At 29.9% G+C, this 24,446-nt stretch overlaps 2 protein-coding genes and 2 long non-coding RNA genes across 6 annotated transcripts; 3 read left to right on the top strand and 1 right to left on the bottom strand.

Moving 5' to 3' along the window:
* Positions 1 to 248: 248 nt before the first annotated feature.
* LOC123273462 (RYamide receptor) lies at positions 249 to 9,077 on the top strand. Of its 3 annotated transcripts, none has more exons than XM_044740871.1 (10): positions 249 to 581; positions 3,767 to 3,896; positions 4,396 to 4,598; positions 4,743 to 4,891; positions 5,147 to 5,268; positions 5,735 to 5,949; positions 6,050 to 6,150; positions 6,472 to 6,562; positions 6,643 to 6,773; positions 8,711 to 9,077. In XM_044740871.1, the coding sequence occupies exons 2-10, from the start codon at positions 3,782 to 3,784 to the stop codon at positions 9,012 to 9,014; spliced, it is 1,431 nt and encodes a 476-aa protein (XP_044596806.1). In that variant the 5' UTR covers positions 249 to 581; positions 3,767 to 3,781; the 3' UTR covers positions 9,015 to 9,077. The 3 variants fall into 3 exon arrangements, with proteins under 3 accessions (XP_044596806.1, XP_044596808.1, XP_044596807.1); XM_044740873.1 differs by lacking the exon at positions 249 to 581 and adding an exon at positions 1,634 to 1,947; XM_044740872.1 differs by lacking the exon at positions 249 to 581 and having other exon boundaries at positions 3,700 to 3,896.
* A 387-nt stretch (positions 9,078 to 9,464) lies between these two features.
* Positions 9,465 to 10,383, bottom strand: LOC123273463 (protein aveugle). The gene is made up of 3 exons (XM_044740874.1): positions 10,171 to 10,383; positions 9,960 to 10,073; positions 9,465 to 9,745 (listed from the first exon to the last, which is right to left on the bottom strand). The coding sequence occupies exons 1-3, from the start codon at positions 10,207 to 10,209 to the stop codon at positions 9,575 to 9,577; spliced, it is 324 nt and encodes a 107-aa protein (XP_044596809.1). The 5' UTR covers positions 10,210 to 10,383; the 3' UTR covers positions 9,465 to 9,574.
* Positions 9,696 to 10,376, top strand: LOC123273465. Its single transcript, XR_006511313.1, has 2 exons — positions 9,696 to 9,863; positions 9,937 to 10,376. It is a non-coding gene; the product is annotated as an uncharacterized LOC123273465 (long non-coding RNA).
* Positions 10,384 to 19,141: 8,758 nt separating the features above from the next.
* Positions 19,142 to 23,938, top strand: LOC123273464. Its single transcript, XR_006511312.1, has 4 exons — positions 19,142 to 19,224; positions 23,010 to 23,282; positions 23,636 to 23,719; positions 23,869 to 23,938. It is a non-coding gene; the product is annotated as an uncharacterized LOC123273464 (long non-coding RNA).
* Positions 23,939 to 24,446: the final 508 nt, after the last annotated feature.

Here is a 24,446-nt window from a genome sequence, read left to right as displayed (position 1 = left end):
TCATCCCCGCGCGAAAACGAACCGCATTTAGTCGACGCTTCTCGTCTAGCTCGGGTCTTGTCTTTGAATTTAAGCTACTGCTGATGATGCTTTAAGTCTTAAATTGTACAATAAATAACAAATATAATTATCCTAACAAATATTTACCTAATCTTACCGCAAATCAATTATATAATATTTTTTATATTTAACCATTATTATCATTATTATAATTATTATTTTCTATTGTTTTTATTTGTATTAATACTCTGAGTAAAAAATTTAAGAATTATTCAAGCATTTTTTATTAATTGAAATAAAAAAATAGGATTTTAATTAGTGAATTAATGAGTGAGATATTAATATGACTGTTTGTTCAGTGCTAATGCTTTTAGATAATGTGGAGAAAAAATTATATGTAAAATCAATTTTTAAATTCAAGGTCAAGATTATTTAATCGTATAAATAGCAATGTGATGGTGTAATTATAAATTAATTTTGTTAAAACAAAAATTGTGAAGAAAACCAAATGTGCGATTTAATAGTTTCTATTTTTATTTTGGAATGATAATTTCTTTTAAATTTTTACATCTGTTTGATTGGTAAGATTTATTATATTTATATGTGTATCTTAATTTTCACTAAACAGCACTTTTGATTAAAATTTTAATTATCTTTTTGGTTGAGCAATTCAGTGGGTAGAAAATAGATGTTATAAGTTTATGCTTTAAATAATTTTATTATTAAAAATAATAAATTTTTAATGGATAAAACTGATGATTAAAAGTTTCAAGAAAATATTAAAAAAATTTTTTTACTCTCAGCAGGCTTTCATCACCGTTTAAAATTTAACAGTAAACTATTTAATGCTTAACTTTGATTATTTTTATTTTATTTTTACTCCTAAGATAAATTGCCCAAGAAATATTAAAATTTCAAAGTTTATAGTTAATGAACTTAATTGTAATTATCTTAAAACGGTAGTATTAATTTAAATGTACCGGAATGTAGTGTATCGGATATAAAGCCCGGCGCTAATTAAGCATTCCACTTTACAAACTGCAACTCGAGCACAATCTAAAATCATGTAACCCGATGAGGCACTCCAAATTCACAACTTTGATAATTACACTGTTAATTACATCTGTATATTGTATTAACATTCGAGGAGTTAATTGACAGCCCACTCAATTGATCACCTTTGAATTTATTGACCGACTTTGATGTATATTCTGACATTACAAATTAACATTTCAGTGCATCCTCATGTTTATTTAAGTAACATATTAATCTAATGTTAGACTACTAACCTACAGTGTCAAATAAATAACTACGCACCTTATCAAATAAAGTTCTTTGAACTGGTTAATAAAAATAATTTATCGTATTTTCTCTTTCTAAAAATATTTATTTATAAGTTTATTTGCGTATTTGAGTATGTACGCGATTATTTTCAAATATCATTCACAAAATGTTAATTATTAATACCTTGAAAAATAATAATTAAATGTATGTTAAATGATACAGCAAACTAACATATTTAAATGTTAATATTTTCTAGAACAATTCCATTTAAGTAAAAAAGTATTTCGTTAAAAAAAAAAATAAATATATATACATATAATAAAACACATTTCGAGTCAAATTATCGTCACTTGTGTCAACTTGTGCTTAAATTGAATATCAAGTTTTTTTTATTTATTGTATTCGGTAGTGATATATACATATACATATGACAGTAAAATATAAGTACTGTAATTAATACCCAAATAGATAATAGTCGATTTTATTAACCAATCGAAAATTACGGGCAATAAATTGATACTTTATGTGTAAACATGAAACAAATGGTTTATTTGTCTCTTCGTCGTTTTTTTACATCTCAATAAAAGAAAAAAAGATACGAAATAAAAAATTATAAAACAGTAGTACAGTAGGTGAATTCTGACGGCGCATAACCATTTTTCGGTAAGCTGGTGAATATTTAATAGACAAACAGCTTTAAAAAAACATAAAAAAAAATAATAAAATAAAAAGAAAAAATTGCTTCCTTTTAATTTATTAAAATTGCAAAAAAAAATTTGAAAAAATCGTTAAATTAATTTAGTTTGGCCTCATAAATATTCATAAATTTATCTTTGCATTAATCAATTTTCTATGCATTTGTTGTGTTTAAAAATTAGAATAGATAAAAATTTACGTTATGTTACATTTACGGTCATCACAATAACACTACAGTGCTGGTGTGTAGTTTACAAAAATATGTTTTTTGTCGAGATTAATTTCAAGATAATAAAATTTTTTATTTTCACCGTACTTTGAGTTAAACTTTTAAGCTTGGGCTTGTGGCTGAACTCTTATTTTTATTTTAGTTTACACTGAGAAAAAAAATACTTTTATTAAGAAAATTTTATTGATACAAGAATTTATGTTCTTGAAAATTTTCAAGAATATATATTCTTAGCTCAAGAAATTGTTAAATTGATTGAAATAATTTTTACTTAATTTAAATAAAGCTATTCTTTTGTTTATTCATAATCCAAAGATAAATATTAATGTTCTTTTCTCTTCAAAAATTAATAATTAATAATAATAGAATATTTGATCGTCAGCGAGTTTCTTGAGCCAAGAAATTGTTAATTGAGCAAAAGTATTTTTTTTTTCTCAGTGTAGTTGATTCAAAAATAACAAATAAATAAATTTATGTATCTATTAGTTTACCAAGTTAAGTCAAATGAGTCCCAACTTTGTAATAAGATAAGGTCAGCTATCTGCCTAATTAATGCTACGGCCTATCAGTAAGATTAATTCGAAAACGAGCTGTTGCTTATTATCTCGTTGGTTGTCAACTGGATCAACGTGTTACTAATCTGTTATCGTCGCATTTTCTTTAATTGACTACACAAAATAACATTATTAGTTAATACATTATCATTAGAACACCCTAAATTGATAAAAAGTAGTTTTGCCTGATCAGGGTTGGAAAATATTTAATATAATTTAAATTAGCAATAATACAACGGCTCTTACTTGACTGCACGGCATTTTAAAAGTTACTTTTTTGAAACTCTAATAAATTTTATTGAATCTAAGTACTTATTCAAAATTTTTAATAAATTTTTTTGTTTTTTCTCCAACCATCCCACACAAAAAAAAAATAAAAGGGAAACTAATGATAATATATTTTTCAATTATGATAAAATTTCTACTGTCTCATCGGACCTACAGAAACTTTTGTGTGTCTGAATTGACATAAAATAAATTTTTCAGTTGGAAGCACATTTATAATCTTTCACAAACAAAAAAATATATTTATATTATTATTATTAATGAAAAATCGGATAAATAGTTGAAACTTTTGTAATAAATATATAAAAAATCTTATAGCAGAGATTAAAAAAAGTCAAGAAAAAAATATTAATAAGTACCATGAATCGTAAAAAATATAATCTTAAATATCCAGCCATACATTTAAAAAGATATTTATCATTATGAGTATATGAAGCAACAAAAAGCTCAATCGGTTTTACTTTCAATATGTATATATAAATCATCTTTTATGATTGTTCTCTCTCTGAAAAAAGTAAAAAAAATGCAATAAAATAATCAATTATCCGTAAAAGCTCGTTTCAAAATATTCATACATCAATATTGAAAAAAATCACACATATATTTTGTAAACACACAGTCTTAAGAAAAAAAAAAAAGATAAAAGAAAATACTAAAAGCTGTGACAATTGAAATAAAAATTAATAATATAAATTTTTTGTACGACCACAATGTACAGGCCATCGATTCCAGGATGACCAATATATCGTGGTTCCCAGAGGATGGAATTATCGAGCCACTTTTCCCAACGAATCTTAATGAAACATATGGATTCAACGACAGCGAGACATTGTTATACGATGACATTGGTATGCAGTAATATTTAAATTTATATACTCAGTTAACGTTTCCTCAAATGGAATTTTCAACATTATTCATCGTGTCTCTATTTTTTATTTTTTTTTTTCTGCTCATTTTAAAATTACTAATTTTAATTTAATATTAAAATTTAATCAGTGATTTTTTCATTGGATGAAAATTTTAATTAGTTTGAAAGACAGAAACAGCTAAATATGATCACAAGTTATAAATACAAGAAGATGATAATATTCCGAGTTACTTAGACAGAAATTTGATCTCTTATTAAAATATAATCTTCAATAACAAACTGTGATTTACTGCTATTTTATTAAAGATTCAAGATTGCTACTGAGTAGAGAAAATCTAATGCGTGAGAGAACACGATTTTATTGAAAACAAAGTTGAAATTTGAGTTGTAGACCTGCTAACATCTTTGATCTTTAATATAACAACGTATTATGATGCGTATATGTATATATTTATCTAAATGCACTGAGTTTATTACAGATAGTTTGTACGATGTACCGGTAGGAATAATATTCCTATTAAGTATATGTTATGGAAGCATATCAGTACTTGCTGTGGTGGGTAATTCTCTGGTGATGTGGATTATTGCGACTTCCAGACGAATGCAAAGCGTTACTAATTGCTTTATTGCTAATCTCGCGCTCGCTGATATTGTAATTGGACTTTTTGTTATTCCATTTCAAGTAAGTTTTGCTTTAATTAGAGAAAATTTAAGATTTATTCACGAAATAAAATTATCACTGTCATAGCTATAAAATATATTTTAAAAGCGAAATAAATTTATTCTGAACGGTCACGTATCATAAAAGTAAATTTTTAAAAAATAGTTTCAGGCAGCATTGCTTCAGAGATGGAATTTACCACATTTCATGTGCGCATTTTGTCCATTTGTCCAAGTGCTCTGCGTTAATGTATCTGTATTTACATTGACAGCAATCGCTATAGACCGACATCGAGCGATATTAAAACCTTTAAGGTAAAAGTTATTTCATTTGAAGAGGCATTAATATAAAAAATAATAATATACTTAATGAAAATATGGGTCAACATTAAAGTACACAAGAGTGTACATATAAAAGGAGTAAAACACTCTGCAAACAATGCATACCCTAACCGGTCATTTCATCTGTCTTTTTGGGAGCTTCAAAAGATTAAATTTAATTTTATAATGTACAAACAACCTTCATTATGGTTTTAATTTTATTAAAGAAGGTTTAATTTTTTTTTTCAGTGCACGTCCGAGTAAGCTCAGAGCTAAAATGATCATCGCTGGGATTTGGGTGATAAGTGGAGTTTTAGCAGCTCCTATGGCTGCTGCACTTCGAGTTATTTTTATACCAGAGAATATTGCAGGTAAAAAATTATAATGATTTGATAAAAAGTTTAAATAACTTTAATCGTTCATTTTTATTAAAAGTTTTATCCGGGTACGATACAGTTTTTATCATCATTTTATCACGATTATACCAAATGTCCGCGTTACAAAGTCTAATAATCTAATAATCTAATAACCCTTAAATTTTATGAGTATTAAATTTAAAATAAATATATAACATGACGATAGAGAATCTTTAATCAACTAAATGTATTTGTTGTGGCTTTGATGAATCAATTCTCCCCGTGTGTAAAACGTAATTAACTAGTAACAACCGAAAATAAGTCAATTATAAAAATAAAATGTATTTGCTCTGATGAATAAACAAGGTGACATTTTATGTTTATAAAACATAATAAATGTTGAAAATGTTTGTTTTGACCGTATGGTATACGATAATATTATTTTAATAATAATAATTAAAACAACAAATTCATAAAACAGGACGACTACATTTACGGCCGTTTTGTCAAAATGAAAATATGTCGGAAAAATCAATGCTGACTTATCGAGCATTACTTGGATTTTTACAATACCTAACTCCACTATCAATAATATCGTGTGTATATACACGAATGGCGCTTAGGCTTTGGGGCAGTAAAGCACCCGGCAATGCACAAGATTCACGTGACGCAAACCTTATGAAAAATAAAAAAAAAGTAAGCTAAAGTAAAAAATTTAATAACATTCATTAAATAATGCATAAAAGGTATAAAGAAAAATTTTTCCCTTGTAATAATATTTTTTATTCTTCGGTAGGTTATTAAAATGCTAGTTATAGTAGTCGCGCTCTTTGCAATCTGTTGGCTTCCCCTCCAAACCTACAATGTTCTACAGTACAATTACCCAGAAATAAATGAGTAAGTTGTCGACACAATTTATTACTGTTATTACTATTTAAATACTTGGTTTAGATATAATTGATATTGAGTGTCAGCGATAAATTAATTAAATCTATTGAATTTAAATAAAATTATCATCAGCATTAGTCCGTTAAATTATTTAATTTATCAATTCGAATTTAAATAAAGTTAGTATTGACGCGAAGCTGTTTCAAATAAAATAATTCGATTGTGTCAAGCCAAATTTATGCAAATAGTGATAAGTGATTAATTATACTTGTCAATGAATTTATTGCTCAACTAATAAATAATTAACAGATTAACACCTTTTTAATTTAGATACAGATATATAAATATTATATGGTTTTGTTTCGACTGGTTGGCTATGTCAAACAGTTGTTACAACCCTTTTATCTATGGAATTTACAATGTAAGTAAACAGTTCTACAGTGTTGGCTTTTTTAATCTTCAACTGATTAATTCAGATTATTATTATTTTTTTTATATTAGGAAAAATTTAAAAGAGAATTTAAACAAAGATGTCCGTTTACATCTAGAAGATGGTCAACGAATCATCCAATAGATAGTTACGATATGGATAAAACACAGAGCACCAGGACATCATTCAAGTACATCCTTAGGTAAATTAATCATTTCCCTAATTTTTTTTTCTTTTTAACTTCCCGCTAAGAAAATTGAAAATTTTCAAAAGTTGGGAAGTTATTGAATTTACCCTGTTTTTCAAAAATCAAGTTTTGAGGTCCCAGGAAGCTTCCCCGAATGTTTCCGCGATGATGTCCATATGTCTGTATGTATGTGTGGCCGTATGTAAACCTCTCATAACTTTTGAACGGCTTGACCGATTTCATCGCGGTTGGTGCCATTCGAAGGGGCTTGACCAGACTTAGATTTTGAATACAATTTGGACCAATTCGAACAGGTAGATTGTGAGAAATTTCAAAAAAACTACAAAAAAAAATTTTTTTTAATGTGGTTTTTTTGGAATAACTTTAAAACGGCTTTACCGCTCAGTTCCAAAAACTAATCAGCTTTTAACTTAAAAAAAAAACCACGTCGATTGCCTCCAAGGTGGTCAAAATCGATTGTTTCGTTCGTGAATTATCGTTAAGGAGGTTCGAGCGAATCTAATGTAAAAAATAATTTCCAACTTTGAGCTTTGAAATTAAGTATACGTATAAATAAATACGTAATTTATTTAATCCCAAAATTTAAAAAAGATTCACCGTTTAGTTACTTAGACATTAAATTTTTAAAATCACATATTTTATCTCCTTATACACGGGCTCTTATGGCGGACAAACTTTTGTCGAGACTTTAATTATTTTTTTCAATATTAACCTCCCAACTTTAACGGATAAAAAACTATACACAAGAAACTTGGATTATTGCAAAATATAAAAACAATTTAATAATAATACATTACCGATATAATTTTTGAAATATTTAAAGTCAAATTTTATGTTTGTAACTCGTTTATCGTCAGCCATTTATTCGAATAAAGATTTGACAACATCGCGTCAACAGCTGAGAAAAAAGAAAAGGATAGAAATATAGTTACAGAGAGAGAAATGTTTAACTCACTCACTCATCCACGTCTCAGTTATGGGTATAATCAAGCGCGCTATTGCCAAATCTGTTTTTTATTCCGGCAAGTAATTATACGAAAGTCATTTTATTACTTTACTTTATTAAATAAGTAAAAATCATCAATTATTAAATTGCTTAAATTATTTTAAATTAAAATAAAGAATTATGACGAATATTGGAAAGACTAAAATTTAAAAAAAATTTTAACATTATTTTGACTCATTAGTAACGCTCGAACTTCTTTAACGAAAAAAAAAAACCGAAAAAAGTGTTTTATCGGAATTACTTCGAAATTCATAGTTCGATCAGTTTAAACTTAAATGTTTTTCATAATGCTTCAAGAACTGCGTTGAATGCCGCCAACCGCGTGAAAATCGGTTCATTCATTCAAAAGTTGTTGCGGTTTGAAAATCCAAAAAATGTTTTATTAAATTTTTATCAGACTTTTGAGCTCGGAGAGCTCAAAATGACACGAAAATTATACTTTTGAGCTCGAAGAGCTCAAAAAAGTAATAAGTTAAAGTTTGAGCGCTTAATAAATACGGAATGAGTGGAAAGTTGTAGGGATGGCCTTGAGAGTCAACCATTTTCCTAATTTTTTTTTTTCTACTATTTCTAATCTTTAATGAATGATGGCTTAAATAAGATATAATATCGTAAACTTTCCATTTAACAAGTTGGCGTATTATCTTTGACCTAGTCTGAACTGAATTTAAAATAAGCTCTCACCTTTCACCCATTTAACATCAGATAAATGTATTCTTTGCACAAGTCATCGATCGCGTACAAGGTAGTTGAGACTACTGTACACTATCATAAATTTAATTTATATTATTTTAGTCAATAACATTCTTTATTATCCTCTTAACTAACAACGAAATTCTCCTCTTAATTTAATTAAAAAAAAAAAAAAAATACTTTTATCGTAATTAAATAATTGAATTTTTGTTTTTATTCTGTTTGATTAAAGGTACGACTGGCGTAAACATGCTCAAGGAAACAATTATTCAGCAAATTCATCCATCTGTAGAGGTGTATCTCTCCGTGATTCGTCCAGAATGCCGATAAAACCTACCCAGACTAAAATGGAACCACGAAATAACAATTATTTAAATCGAGCACAACGTACTAATTGTCGAAATAAAACAACAAAATTGACAATGGCCACCAATACAGAAAACAATGAAACGCTTGCTACGGATTTTTATGTTTATGCTGACAAACATAAACGCGCACAAAACAATTCAAGTGATCTCAAGGAATTGTGTCTATAATGATACAACAGTTATTTAATAAGTATCATTAAATTCATATAATGAAAATAATAATCATAATATTAATAATTATATGTATATAATATTATAAAATACTTAAAAATGTAAATATAATTGTAATGATAATAATATTTTTTAAGTAAAATAAGTTTAACTTGAGAAAACAGTGACAAGATAATTATCATTATAGTGAAATTACATGATTCATGTCATCTTATTGCGCCATATGAATTATATATGTATATATATAGTTTAATGATAATAATTAAGTGTAAACGCCATATTTATGTATTCTAGTCACAGACAGAGCAGAAAAAAAATTAATATATATATTTTCACTGTAAATAGGTTACGTTATGATTTTCTATGGCTAACTATTCTTAAATTAATTGAATAATTATTACTATTATTGTTAAAATTTTAAGATTTAATCAATAAAAATTGTTACTGTAAAAATATTAAAATTTTCTGTATTTGTACACTAATAAAAATAACTATAAACAAAAACTTATTTTAATTAATGGAAATATACCTGGCTATCTCATAAACAAATCAGCTAATTAATCATAATTGTTTCGCCGTTCAATATCGCGTATTTCTAAAATATCAGTTTTTAAATGAAGTTTCATTATTTCTCGACAAATATCCATCCGATGTTCCTCATTGTCGATACCAAGACGAAGTAGAATGTTCTCGTTTATTCTCAAGAGGACGCGTCCAGTAATGTCATGCTATAATTAATTACTTATTTATATTTATTGTAATAAGTTTATTTTTTTAGATAATACTGAAATTTGCAAACAACTGACTTATTGTTGGTTTCATTAAAAAAATAACTTAGTGCAAAAAGTAAAATTTCTATTAATTATTAGTTTATGAAAAATTTTCAGATGTCTGTTACTTTCAGTACCATTTTTTTCAGAGAGGAATATTTAAAAAACTTACGTATAAAAATTTTTCATGATAAAGCTGATAATAATCGCTGCAGTGTCGTCTTAACCATTTTTGTACATCCAGTACATTCCACAAATAGACTGGTCTGGGTCTTGCTGTTTTATTCTGTAAAATAAAACAATTAATGTTTAAATTTTATTATATTCAAAAAATTAAGGTATAAAAATGATAATAAATAACAAGTAATATAATTGTTAACTACCTTGGATTTGTTACAGGGACTTACGACCTCTTCTACCATGATGATTGTTTACGAAAATACTCTATTTATTATTTTTTTTACTTATTATCGATATCACACATAGCAATAATATTGTTACGAGAAATTATTAATGAAGAATCTTGACAAATGTAGCATTAAAATAAATGACTAAAGTAAACAACAACCTCACATGTCATCATGTCAAATGGAAAAGGTAAACACGTTCAAGATGGCGTTAGTATCGAAAAAGAGAAAGAAAATTACACGCAACAGCCGATCTCCTCTTTTTGTCGCGTCGCACTCACTGCAAGAAACAATACTATCCTTGTTGCACTCATGATTATAAAGCTATTGCAGTTTATGACCCTGAAGTTAGCCGACACCCGCCATTTTAAAAATAAAAAAGCCTGTAATTTGAAAAGAAATTTTTTTTTTCAAATTTTGAAAAAATACTCGTCTAGATTTTTGAATTTTCTAAACGAATATTTTTTTAAAAATTTCAAATAATAAATATTCGAGTTATAAGGTAAAAGCCCCAATAGATAATCATGTATCAGTATATGATCACTCCATGTATTTGTATACCTATATTTATGAATATAAATATACAAATACATGGAGTGATCATATACTGGTACGTGATCATCTATTGGGGCTTTTACCTTAATTCGAAATTGAATTTTATGATTAAGTGTTTTTCCTTTAAAAATTTTTACAAATTTAATTATTTTTTTATAATTTCCCGAAATCTAGACGAGTATTTTTTTTATTTTTCACTTTTTCAATTTTTCAGCCTAAAATTCGCTGAAAACCGCTATTTTTTAAAAAAAATCTTGTAATTTAGAAAAAAACAAAAATTTTTAGATTAAAAAATACTCGTGTAGATTTTTCAATTTTCTGGACGAGTATTTTTTTTTTTTTTTTTTTCATATTTTCATATAGAAAACACGTTTATAATGAAGATTAAAATTTTTAAAAATTTCTTCATTGCTTATTAAATTATTTAACCTAGAATCAAAAACATAAAATTTGTTTTTTGTTAAATCAATGTAAATTAAAATCCAATGTAAATTTTTTATATCAAGAGGAAGAAATATTTTTGTTTTATTTTCCCACTCTCTTTTCAAATTTTCAAAAAAATATTCTTCTCTTGTAAAATTCGCTGATAATAAAATAATAGAGCTTATTTCACATAATACGTACGCAATGTCTTCATAGTTACTCAATTCTAATATAGTAAAATTAGCGCAATAGTCAATTATGAAATTTTACAACCAATTCTTCCCCTATAGTGTACTGTAATCATCACCATACAAATAAATGAACTTCGTTTCATCATTGATATTTTTCATGAAAGCAACAAAGTATTGTCTTTCAGAATTTGACGAGTAATAATAATTTTCATTTTGAATTATTTTGTTATTATAAAAAACCAATTCTTCTTTTATTTGATCAGCAGTTTTTCTGATCTTTGACCCTGATTGAGGAATTGGTGCTTTTCTTTTTAACTGATTCCGATTCCACGCTTCAGATGATTGATTATTATCTGGTTCATCAATTTTATTTGTTTTTTAAACTTTTTTCATGATAACAACAGACCGGGGCAAATCAAGTGTTTTAAAAGCGGATGCCCATTGTTAGCATGTTTTTTTTCAGGGTGTAGCAAAATTGTCCAAAATGGAATAAACGGCACTAATCTGCCCATGAAATACTTGGCAAGTAGTGGCGAGTAATAAGGATTATTATCTAAATTGGGGTCAACAGTTATACTGTTTGCTTCAATTTTCTGAATTTTCGGTAAAATGTGTTTGTAATACGGACTCGATTCATACACAGTATTACAAAACTTAACCTCGCGGTCTTGAAATCACTAAGGATCCATGGTGGGTACATGAAGGGTCCACAGAGGAGCTACACAGGATGTACTGTGGAACGACAGTAGATCCACTGTGAATTTTGTGACGTTTTGCCATCATGGTTCCATCGTGGTTAAGCAAAGGCTTTCTTGTGAATCTATTGTGGTTTGACTGTGGTTCGATAGTGGTTTAGCGGTGTTCCTACTGTGGCTCCACAATGGTTCCATTGTGAATTTGCAATGGTTCCATTGTGGGTCCCGAGTCGAAATTCGAGTTCTGTTTTAACCGTGATTTTTTTATTGTGAATAATAATTATTATTGTTATAAAAAATAAGTAGTAGTAATTAATAATAATTGTTATTAACATAAAAATTTGTAATTAACAATTATTACAATTACTACTATTAAAATCGTTTATGAACACAAAAAAATATATAAATTAATTTTTTAACAAAAAAACAAAAATTAATGATTTCCCTAATTTGGGAGAGTATTTTTTTATAAACAGGGATTATTTACTGTCCAGTTTGTACAACTAAGAAGGAAGGGAGGTAGGAGGTGAGGATTACTTATGCTAAATTAGTCTAATACACTCCGTAAATAAAGAAATAAATATAAATCGCTTTGTCCTAACCGAGAACCGAACTCGGAACCTATCGCTCGCCAGACTTACGCGCTACCCGCATCGCTACACGACCGACTGAAAAAAGTTGAATCTCAGTAGTCTCATAAACTTTTTAAATGACACGTCTTCAAATGACTAAGTTCTAAGTGGAATCTGAAAAGGAACTTTACGAAGAATTTAAGTAAATAATAATAATTATATCTACAGACATTCAAAATTGAAATTTAGTTTCCCATTCTCAATTATTTATCTTATACTTCTATTTTCAATTGTAAGATTCGGTAATTGTTTATTTTCACGAGGTGTAAAATCAACATGTTTAGATTATTTTCTACTTAATAGATATTTTTTTTTTTTTAGAATAAATCTAAATTAGAAAAATTTTTTTTAATTTTTTGAAAAATTTTAATTTTTGGATTAAAAACAATTGTGATAAATTTCAATTGTAGAATAAAAAAAAATATGAAAAACGTCAATTGTTGGATTAAAAAAAAAACTTTGAAAAAATAAGAAAAAATTAATATTTTCGAAAAAAATTTTTTTTATTTGTTTATTTTTCATAGAATACGAAATAAATCACCAAAAATTGATAGACCAAGTGGATGAATTTTATTGACGATTTTCTATCAAAGCAAAATTTAAGTTAACATTTCAATTGCGACAACTGTAGTTTACTTTTAAAAACGTGAAACTAAACAATTACCTGCGATTCTTATATATTTTAAAACTTTTTGCGTTGAAAATGTGTGAACTAAGCTGAATTTAGAAAAGAATAATTTTTTTTTTCAAAATTCAAATTAAAAAAAAAAAACCCTTTTCTGAGGTAGTTATTATTATTATTATTTATTTATTTATTTTTAATTTTTAAATGTCAACTTTTCATGAAAATTTGTTTTAGTCCAGGAGGAATCGGCGCATGAGTACCGAAAACTATTCCACCTCAATTTTTTTATGCGATTCTCTTCAAATTACCCTACTGATGATATAAATGCATGTTGCCAAGGGGCAACCCCGTGCCATATTGTTTAAACCGAAATTGTTTAAACAATTGCAAGGAATTGTTATTTTTCAACCGGACACATTTTTTTTGTACTCTTTATTAAAATACAATTAAAAAAGGTCCTATGGCTTTTCACGATAAAGTTAATATTTTTAGAAATATGAATTTTTAAAGGTTCGAAAAATCTTAAAGTTGGGTACTTTGGACCCATGAAAAATATATTAAAAAAAAATAAAATATAAATAATATTGTTTTTTTTATTCTTCATACAATAGTTAACAATATTCTTAGTTGCGATTTCTAAAAATTTAATTATTTATACCTGTTTTTAATTGTTAATTTCGCGCGCTCACAAGTGTACGTTGCTTACCTATAAGTATCGCTGTCTCTCTCTGACTCATACGCTGCGTCGGTCTCTCTGTGTCCTGAATCATCATTTTTCATTTATCTTTTAAACTATTAACTTAATCAGAATTTTTAAGAAGAGCAATGTTATCCATAATTCAATTATCTCCAATTCGTTCTCAACAAATTTTTTTCTAATATCAATTTTTCAAAAGTTATTTAAGGTTGAAGCCGAACATATAATTAAAATTACTTTTGTGTCATTTAACAGAAAGTACTTACATTAAATAACTTCTTAAGCATGTTATTGTAGAAAGAATAATATTAGTTGCATACTTTTATGTGGTTATGATTCAGAAGATTGTAAGAATATAATATATAAAAATGACATTGATAATAAATAAATACTTGTTTTTAAAATCTTGTTTCATTATTTAGTACTTCTACATGTATAACCTTTGCTTTAAGAAGTTATTTAATGTAAGTACTTTCTGTTAAATGACACAAAAGTAATTTTAATTATATGTTCGGCTTCAACCTTAAATAACTTTTGAAAAATTGATATTAGAAAAAAATTTGTTGAGAACGAATTGGAGATAATTGAATTATGGATAACATTGCTCTTGTTAAAAATTCTGATTAAGTTAATAGTTTAAAAGATAAATGAAAAATGATGATTCAGGACACAGAGAGACCGACGCAGCGTATGAGTCAGAGAGAGACAGCGATACTTAAAGGTAAGCAACGCACACTTGTGAGCGCGCGAAATTAACAATTAAAAACAGGTATAAATAATTAAATTTTTAGAAATCGCAATTAAGAATATTGTTAACTATTGTATGAAGAATAAAAAAAACAATATTATTTATATTTTATTTTTTTTTTAAATATATTTTTCATAGGTCAAAAGTACCCAACTTTAAGATTTTTCGAACCTTTAAAAATTCATATCTCTAAAAATATTAACTTTATCGTGAAAAGCCCTAGGACCTTTTTTAATTGTATTTTAATAAAGAGTACAAAAAAAATGTGTCCGGTTGAAAAATAACAATTCCTTATAATTGTTTAAACAATTTCGTTTTAAACAATATGGCACGGGGTTGCCCCTTGGCAACATGCATTTATATCATCAGTAGGGTAATTTGAAGAGAATCGCATAAAAAAATTGAGGTGGAATAGTTTTCGGTACTCATGCGCCGATTCCTCCTGGACTATTTGAAGTGATTGTCCCGAGCGATTCCGAAATCTTATCAGCTAGAAAGATTAAAGAATTCGGCAAAAAATAAAAAACCTTTGACCAAGAGTATTAATCGATTCCAAAAACTAATTATCTTTTTACCTTAAAAAACAACGCCATTTTTGCAATTGCTTTTATTTGCGGAGTTTTTATTTGCGGAGTGATTTCAGAGTGATTTCGGAGTGATTTCGAATTTCACTCCGAAAAACATCCGCGTTCGAAGTTTTTAAAATAAATAAAATAAGGATGAATTTTCGTTCTACGAAAAAAATCTCAAAATTAATCTTTATATATATATTTCTTCTGTGCGTGTGTTTGTCACTGAACTCCTCCTAAACGACTACACCGATTTTAATGAAATTTTTTGTGTGTCTTCCGGTGGATTCCAGAATGGTTTAGATTCACAATTCAGTCCACGAGAAAATATTTATTTAATAGATTTTTTATTTATAAATTGTTGTTGACCTTGATCACCCATATGCCCTTTTCATATATTTTATAAATATCATATATATAAGATATATGAAAAAATTCATGTGAGTACTCAAATGAAAGGTCTCGATGAGTATAAAATCATAATGGACTTATATTTATGAAAATGTTAATAATTAATGAATGATAATATATTTTGTTAACTAATGATGTTTTTAACGATATAAGCTCATTCCGATGTTACACTCATCAAGACCTTTTATTTGAGTACCCACATGCATTTTTGATATATTTTTCATATATACATAGATATACATATATGTACATATACAGTAGCGCTCAAAAGTATTTTGACAACATAAAATTTTTTAATATTTTTTTAAAATAAAAGCCTATCGGAAAATGTATTGAGTATAATGTAGAGTAGTGTAATTGCGACTATTTAAGCGTATCAAATTACAACTTGTTTGTTTACACACCGCGCCACCGAACGTACTTGACTTACCGTGAGCTCAAAAGTATTTTGACACGCATTTGACTTGAAAAACTCTCGCAGATTACTTGTTCCTTAGTTTTTATTATTACATATATTTACTTGTTGTGGTTACTTCAATATGCCTAAGTGCAAGGAATATTCTAGTGATTTTAAAAAAGCCGTTATTAATGCATTAAAACAAGGATTGAAACAAACAGAAGTTGCTCGTTTGTTTAAAGTGTCTCGACAGTTAGTTAGCTTATGGAATAAAGTCTACAACAAAAGAAAAACTGTCGAAAGTAAGCCTCGAACAGGCCGCCCAAGAAAAACTTCTTCTTACATCGATCATATTATAAAAAAGTTATCAGCAAATGATATACGGATGTCCGCTATAATGATAAAAAATGAATTAAAAGAAAAATATAACGTAGATATTCATGTTTCTACTGTTAAACGACGCTTAAAGGTCCTAGGGTTATATGGCCGAAGACCGGCTAAAAAACATTTAATATCGAAAAAAAATAGGAAGTCTCGTCTTGAGTTCGCGAAACGGCATATATCATGGTCAAGTTTAGAGTGGTCTAAAGTTTTATGGAGTGACGAAAGTAAATTTAATTTAATGTCATCTGATGGTATCAAGTACATTCGGCGTCCAGTAAACAAAAAATACGATTATCAGTATCAAATACCCACAGTTAAACATAGAGGTGGTAGTGTGATGGTTTGGGGATATTTTTCACGGTCTGGAGTTGGACCATTAGTTCGAATAGAAGGAAAAATGGATCGGTTCATGTATGCAAATATATTAAAGTCTCAGATGTTACCATATGCTAAACATCACATGCCAGCTAAGTGGTATTTTCAACAAGACAATGATCCCAAACACAGATCAAAGCATATTAGTGACTTATTAAATCGTGAAAAAGTTAAAGTTCTTGAGTGGCCAAGTCAAAGTCCCGACTTGAATCCGATAGAAAATCTCTGGGAAGAATTGAAACGTAGTGTAAAAACCCAAAATTATTCAAAAAAAACGCTTTGTTTGAAACTCTAAAAAATGAGTGGGATCAAATTCCAATAAGTCGATTACAAAAATTAATCGACTCAATGCCGGAGCGATGCAAGGCTGTCATAAAGGCCAAGGGATATGCTACTAAATACTAATATATTTATTGCTGTAAATTATAATTATGCGTTAAATTAGTTTTTTTTCAAAAATGTCAAAATACTTTTGAGCCACCATTTTCCTAATATTTTAAAAATTAAACTTTCTTTTATTACGAATAAGAACCTCTTTGACACTATTCTGTACTTTATTCAAAAGGTGTTAAAAAAATAAATAAATGATTGTTGTGTTTCATATTTATTTTTAATTAAACCATTAAATATATTTGTCAAAATACTTTTGAGCGCTACTGTATATATATATGCATCCTGAAATTCTGAACGATGCTACGAGCAACTGTCGCGTACCTCTAGACTAATACACACGGAGATTTCTGCGGATGCCTCAACTTAGTCCGAATTAATACCTTCGAAAACGTTGAATTTCTTTGAAACTGCTATCTCTGTAACGACTGAAATCATAAACAGAATGTTTGTTGAACGTTATGTTTGATATAAAATATTTTTTTTAAACGTGTGATATATCGAATAGTTGATTCGGGAAAACGTGATGTATAGAGAATATTCACTGTTAAGAACGTTATATTTCTGCAATGTAAAACTAATAAAAGCGTAAATATTATTAAATGTAATGTTTCAATATCGGGAAAGATTGTAAGCGTGAGGTTTCATCAACGTAACGTTTTCAAAAAAAAAAATCAATTGACATTATCGACTGAAAAAAAAGTTCCAGTTGATTTAGTAGACTTGACATGGTAACAAAAAATAAAATCTCAAGAAGTGCAAATTATTATAAAAATTAAAAATAAATTTTTTAATTTTTAAGTAAATCTATTGTTATAGATATTATTTAAAAAAAAAATAATTTTTTAATTTATTTATAAAAAAATTATAATGCATATTTTTTATATAGTTTAATATATAGATTTTCTTAATTATAAGATTTAATTTTTTTTCATTAAAGCATATCTTAGATAATGTTAATATAATTATATTAATAATGAAATTAAATTTATGTTATAATTAAATTAATAATAATAATAATAACAAAGTACATACTTATTGAAGTTTTAGTAATTTATTAATTACAAATAATATTACTTTTTTAAAACGAATACATGACAACAAACAATTATAAAAACTTAAATTTCCAGTTGTTAGTTAAAATATTATAGAATTAAAATTATAGAATTAATATTAATATTAAAATATTAAATAATTAAGTCTAGCCAAAGGACTTCAGCACGGCTAAAAATTTCTTTCGCTCCATACACTTTATTGACGTAGTTTTTTTGACATCCTTGACAAAACAGACAATGTCTGCAAGGGTTGTAGATTATGTCCACTGGAGAATCCTCGTCTCTACACACACAACATACATCAGAACCTGAAATTGTAGAAAATTATTTTTAATTAGAAATTTGTATGTAATAAATTGTTTTTTTAAAACATTTTTAGCTAAGGGATTTTCAATGAGACTTGTTTCATGTAAAGATTTTCTTCTGAGGGATTTTTAAATGTAGAAAAATATTATGTAGAGATGCTCCGAACCCAAATTTTAGATTAGCTAAATACTTTAACTATAATCTCAAGATAAATGATATCATTTTAAATGATATTAGTTTATTTTAAATTTTACTTAGTATATATTTTAATCTATCATCTTACCGATTCTTTCATTGATGTCCCTAACGACACCACATTAGCTTCATTGGGTGCTTCAAAAGCGTTGTCTTCTTCAGCAACTATTATCACAAAATATTAAAATGTATTATTATTATTATTATTATTATTATTATTATTATTATTATAGTCTTCTTATAATTAATTTTATTGAATCAAATAATTAATTTTTTTGTATTGAATCAAAACGAAAAATTCTTAGTCTAAGAAATTTTTCTTGATTTTAAAAAATTTTACTTGATTCAAGAATTTATCGTCCAAACATTTGGTCATTCACCGGTAATTATTATTATTATTATTATTATTATTATTATTATTATTATTATTATGTTATTAAATGCTCAGGGGGGTTGTCCCCGGAGTCCGATTCTCCGAGGGCCCAGCCTGAGCTCCATCCATTACTGCTGGACCACTCCGCACAACAAGGCGGTTAGTGATCACAGCAGGCCAAAGTCATTTTCCTAAGTAGTCGGAGGGAACCTAGTATGACAGCCTTCTGCATCCTGACCGCCAAGAATTCAGCTTTTGATGAGCAAGCTGGAACTCTGGCAAGTGAGGATACAAAAGACTGTTTCATCCCTCCGAGGACGCCAACAATCAGGACGACGAGCTTGACACGGTAACCTGGGTAAAGTTTGCCAATTTCAAACAGGAGATCCTGATATATCTGTCTTTTGTGCTCTTCTTTGGCTGAGATGTTGTATTCAGCCGGGGCCGAGAACTCAATGACATAAATGTCACGAGTAGCCTTGTCGAAGAGCACAATATCAGGTTTGTTGTGATCTATCCGCCGAGTTGTTGCAAACGGCATGTTCCAATAAATTTTGCAACTGTCATTCTCAACAACCCGGGGAATATCTCCTGGCAGATAAGGCAGCACCGGTGTCACGTCAATACCGTAGCGGTGACGAAGATAGTAGTACAGTACTCTCAGGGCAGCATTGTGACGCTGGATGTATGCACCTCTCGCCAGCACAGGACATGCTGACAAAATGTGCATAAGCGTCTCCGGATGTTGTTTACACGCCCTGCAGGTCGTGTCCGGGAGCTGCACCTGGAGCACCTTGCTACGGTACTCTAGAGTGTTAATGACACCATCTTGGCAAGCAAATATGAACCCTTCAGTCTCGGACATCAGGCCAGCTGACTTTAAGAAGGAAAACGTCAGCTGGGTGGACAAGCCATGATCACGCACGTGTTTGAAGAACACGCTGTGCATAGACTTGTCCATCAGTTTGCCTAGAAGTAGTTTTTCCTCGGCGTTCCTGATGGCGCTCTTGAATTCCTCCTTTCGGAGTTCCATAAGAGCGTTTATTTCTCCAAGACCAAGGGTTCTTGCCGCATATATTGCTGCCTTATATAAGAACGACCCCTTATGCGCATTCTCATGTTTATGAACGATTTGCATAAGAAAGTCATCCTCATCTGCAGTGAAATTGACAACTTCGTGTGTTAAACCCAGGACTAAACGATCGTAAAGCCGCTCCAAGCTCTGCAAACCTCTCCCTCCGATCGACCGGGAGAGGTATAATCTGGCGACTGATGAATTGGGGTGCATGCTCCGGTTCATGTTGATAGTCTTACGGGTTCTGATGTCGAGATCTCGCAGATCCTTTCGGGCCCATTTTAAGACACCGAAAGAGTATAGTAAGACTGGGACAGCGAGCGTGTTAGTAGCGGAGACTTTATTTTTGCCGGAAAGTTCGGAGGACCAAATTTTCCGGAGTCTCCTAACATACTCGCTACGGAGAGTTGCTTGGACTTCGGAGACCGCATGCATGCGGTGCTCTTCCATTCCTAGATATCTATACAACTCTCCGGCGTCTAATTGTCTTAAAACGCTCCCATCTACCAACTCGACATCATCACCCGTAACAGAGCACTTACCCCTCGCCAGATGTACGACCGCACACTTGTCCAACCCAAAAGACATTCCGGCATCCCGCGTGTACTCTGCTACGATGTTAAGGGCCGCCTGTAGATGATCTTCATCAGCACTATACAGCTTCAGGTCATCCATATAAAGCAGATGGGTAATCGAGTATTTTCGATCACCCGGAGGCCCCACAGAGTACCCACGAGTTTTACGAAGAGCAACAGATATAGGCAGCAGTGAGATGCAAAACAGCAGAGGGCTCAAGGAATCACCTTGGAAGACCCCTCGTTTGTACTCTACAACTCCGGTTATGTGCAATGCGTTTCCACTTCCAATGTGAAAACGCGTTCGCCAGAGCTGCATTGTACGCCGAATGCATTCCACTATTTCAGGATTGATCCCCAGGCATTTGAGGAGATATAAAATCAACTCATGAGAAGTTGAGTCAAATGCCTTGCGATAGTCGATCCAGGCCATTGACAGGTTGCGTTGATAGTAGATCGCATCTTGTGTGACACATCGATCAACTATCAAGTTCTCTTTGCAACCTGACAGGCCTCTTTGCTGCCACGCTGTTCATATATCTGTTGCCATACAGGTTCTATCTCATGAAAAATACGGTTGTTTAAAATTTTTGTAAAAATTTTATAAACCGCATTCAAGCAGGTGATAGGCCTGTAATTCTTTGGGTCAGACAAGTCACCTTTTTTGGTATCAGTACGGTTCGCCCTTCCACGAGCCAGTCTGGAATCGGTTCGTCAGCTCTAATGTACGATGTAAATATACGGGCCAGATGGAGGTGGGTAGAAGTAAACTTCTTCCACCAAAAGACATTTATGCCATCTGGTCCCGGGGCAGCCCAATTTTTGCTGCCATTTAGAGCTGAACGAACTTCATTCACACTGACTGCAGGGCTCTCTTCATCAGCATTCTGTCTACGGTGTTCCCGACAGAATGCTTTAAAAGTCGTGCAGAGCTGGAGTATTGGCGTTCACGTTTGGTGGATCTCCATACAACTCATTCCACAAAGCTTCCACCCGCACAGGTGTTGGATAATTCCGCCTCGCATCGGTCTTTGGTGTCAGAAAGCGTGAAGGGCTGGATCGAAACAACGAGTTGTCGACCAACCGCTTCAGCCTTTTCTCTAGTGACTTTTTGGCAGTCACTAAAGCCCGCAATTTATTGAGAGACTCTTCCTTGATGACAAGAAGAGTACTCTTATTCAGTGTGTGATGACGCCACCGAAGTTCAGCAGCAATGCGCCGAATTCGGGGCGTGTATGCTCTTTGAGTTGTTTCAAACTCAATCACACACTGAATGCGGGAGACCTGTTTCCGGGATCTGTCAATTTTGAGTTCAAGTTGTGAGATGCGCTGTCTCAACCTTGCCTCGATCGAGAGACAATGTCTCTCTCTCGGAAAAGCCGAAACTGCTGCACCATACACAACCTGGCTCACAGTGAGCAGGGTGGAATCCTCCAGGATGTTTGCACGGAGATCTTCATTTACCGCTTCTAGCTGTTGTTGGGAGTAAGTTATCTTTTTAGATATACTTACTTGCCGTCCTATAAAGGGATTGTTGTCATCCAAGGAGGAACGGCGTCGCTCTTGGTGTAATTGCGCCGGAAAGGAAAGTCTATTAGACTGCCTTCTATCCGGCACAAGCGATCTTCTATTACGCCGAAGATAAGCGGCATAATTACGCAGGTGTTTAGGCGTAAAATGCTCTAGCTCCGGATGCATATCACTCCAAAGAGTGTGCATCCGGGCCATATAACCGCTCACCCCCGGCTCGCTACGTTGGTAGCACACCAAGAGGTCGACTCGTTGTTCCTCCGTCCACTTAAAGAAAATCCTTAAAGCGCCAGGGTCGTCATCGTTCATCGGGTCCAGCGTGCTCCTCCTACCTGATGAATGGTCCTCATCCGAAAAGGACCGGTTGTGGGGAGCACTTCTGAGATTACGCCTTGTTGTAACTCAGTATTTCAATGCAGTGGGTAGTTGGCCCACTGCATCGGCTACGTCGTTCGCCTACAGACCTGGTGTTATGGTCTGCGTTTCCCGCGATGCGCCGCTTGGAGGCCACGTAGCAAGCACCGCTATTATTATTATTATTATTATTATTATTATTATTATTATTATTATTATTATTATTATTATTATTATATTTTACAACTATGTACTTACAGAAAAGCTGCGAGATTTACAAGCCGTAACATATCTCGAATTGCAATCATTGTTGCGTGGGCAACCAGTTATTCGTGATCCTCGTTGTCAAACTTTAATACGAGATCGAGATCTTCACACTGCTTGGTTATTGTACGAACAAGATGTTTTGGACATACCAAATTTTCTAGCTTGTGCTAGTTTCTTCCTGAAATCAACATATATACAGGCACAAGAAAATCTGAACAACATGGATATCAGAAGTGATGAAGAAGAAGATGTTTTAGCAATAGGAAGTAAGATAAATATTATTAAGAAAAGAAAGAATAATTCTGTACCCAATTTTTCTTTTTCATAAAATGGATTTTTCTAATTTCATTCAGTCTAATTATGAAGGCTTTCACGCGAATTTATGTCTTTTTAAATTTACGTAAATCTATAGATATATCTAAGATAGTATATTTATTATGAAGTTTTTGGAGTAGTTTAAACTTGATTTAGATTTCGCTTTGAATAAAAATTAATTTATTTACTTAATTGCGTTGCAATGCAGATAAATTTTAAATATTAGTTCATTTAAGTAGGAGGATAACCAAAATTTTGTGACGTGCATTTATACATTTATTAATTTTTTATATTATTATTACAGACATTATTCTGCAGCCAGCTGCTCATTATTATAGGATGGTCGTCTTCCAAGAAATGGAAATGATTTTTGAATAATTTCATTACCGTAACTATAATTGTAATCAACATAATTTTTATAAATAAATTTAAAAAAGTATTTTTCTCTTTTTTTTAAATAATATCTATAACAATAGATTTACTTAAAAATTAAAATATTTATTTTTAATTTATAATAATTTGCACTTTCCCTGATAGCCACCTCATACTATAAGTTCTTGTAGTTAAGTCAAGGATGTCAAGGATATCAAAAAAACAACGTCAATAAAATGTATGGAGCGAAAGAAGTTTTGAGATGTGCCTTTTGCCGTGCTGAAGTCCTTTGGCTAGACTTAATTATTTAATATTTTAATATTAATATTAATTCTATAATATTTTAACTAACAACTGTAAATTTATGTTTTTATAATTGTCTGCATGTATTCGTTTTAAAAAAGTAATATTATTTGTAATTAATAAATTACTAAAACTTCAATAAGTATGTACTTTGTTATTATTATTATTATTAATTTAATTATAACATAAATTTAATTTCATTATTAATATAATTATATTAACATATTATCTAAGATATGCTTTAATAAAAAAAAATTAAATCTTATAATTAAGAAAAACTATATAAAAAATATGAATTATAATTTTTTTATAAATAAATTAAAAAATTATTTTTTTTTTTAAATAATATCTATAACAATAGATTTACTTAAAAATTAAAATATTTATTTTTAATTTATAATAATTTGCACTTCTTGAGATTTTATTTTTTGTTACCATGT

Source organism: Cotesia glomerata, linkage group LG10 (genome assembly GCF_020080835.1).
Source record: "Cotesia glomerata isolate CgM1 linkage group LG10, MPM_Cglom_v2.3, whole genome shotgun sequence".
Taxonomy (NCBI): domain Eukaryota; kingdom Metazoa; phylum Arthropoda; class Insecta; order Hymenoptera; family Braconidae; genus Cotesia; species Cotesia glomerata.
This window is presented reverse-complemented; position numbering and strand designations above follow the sequence as displayed.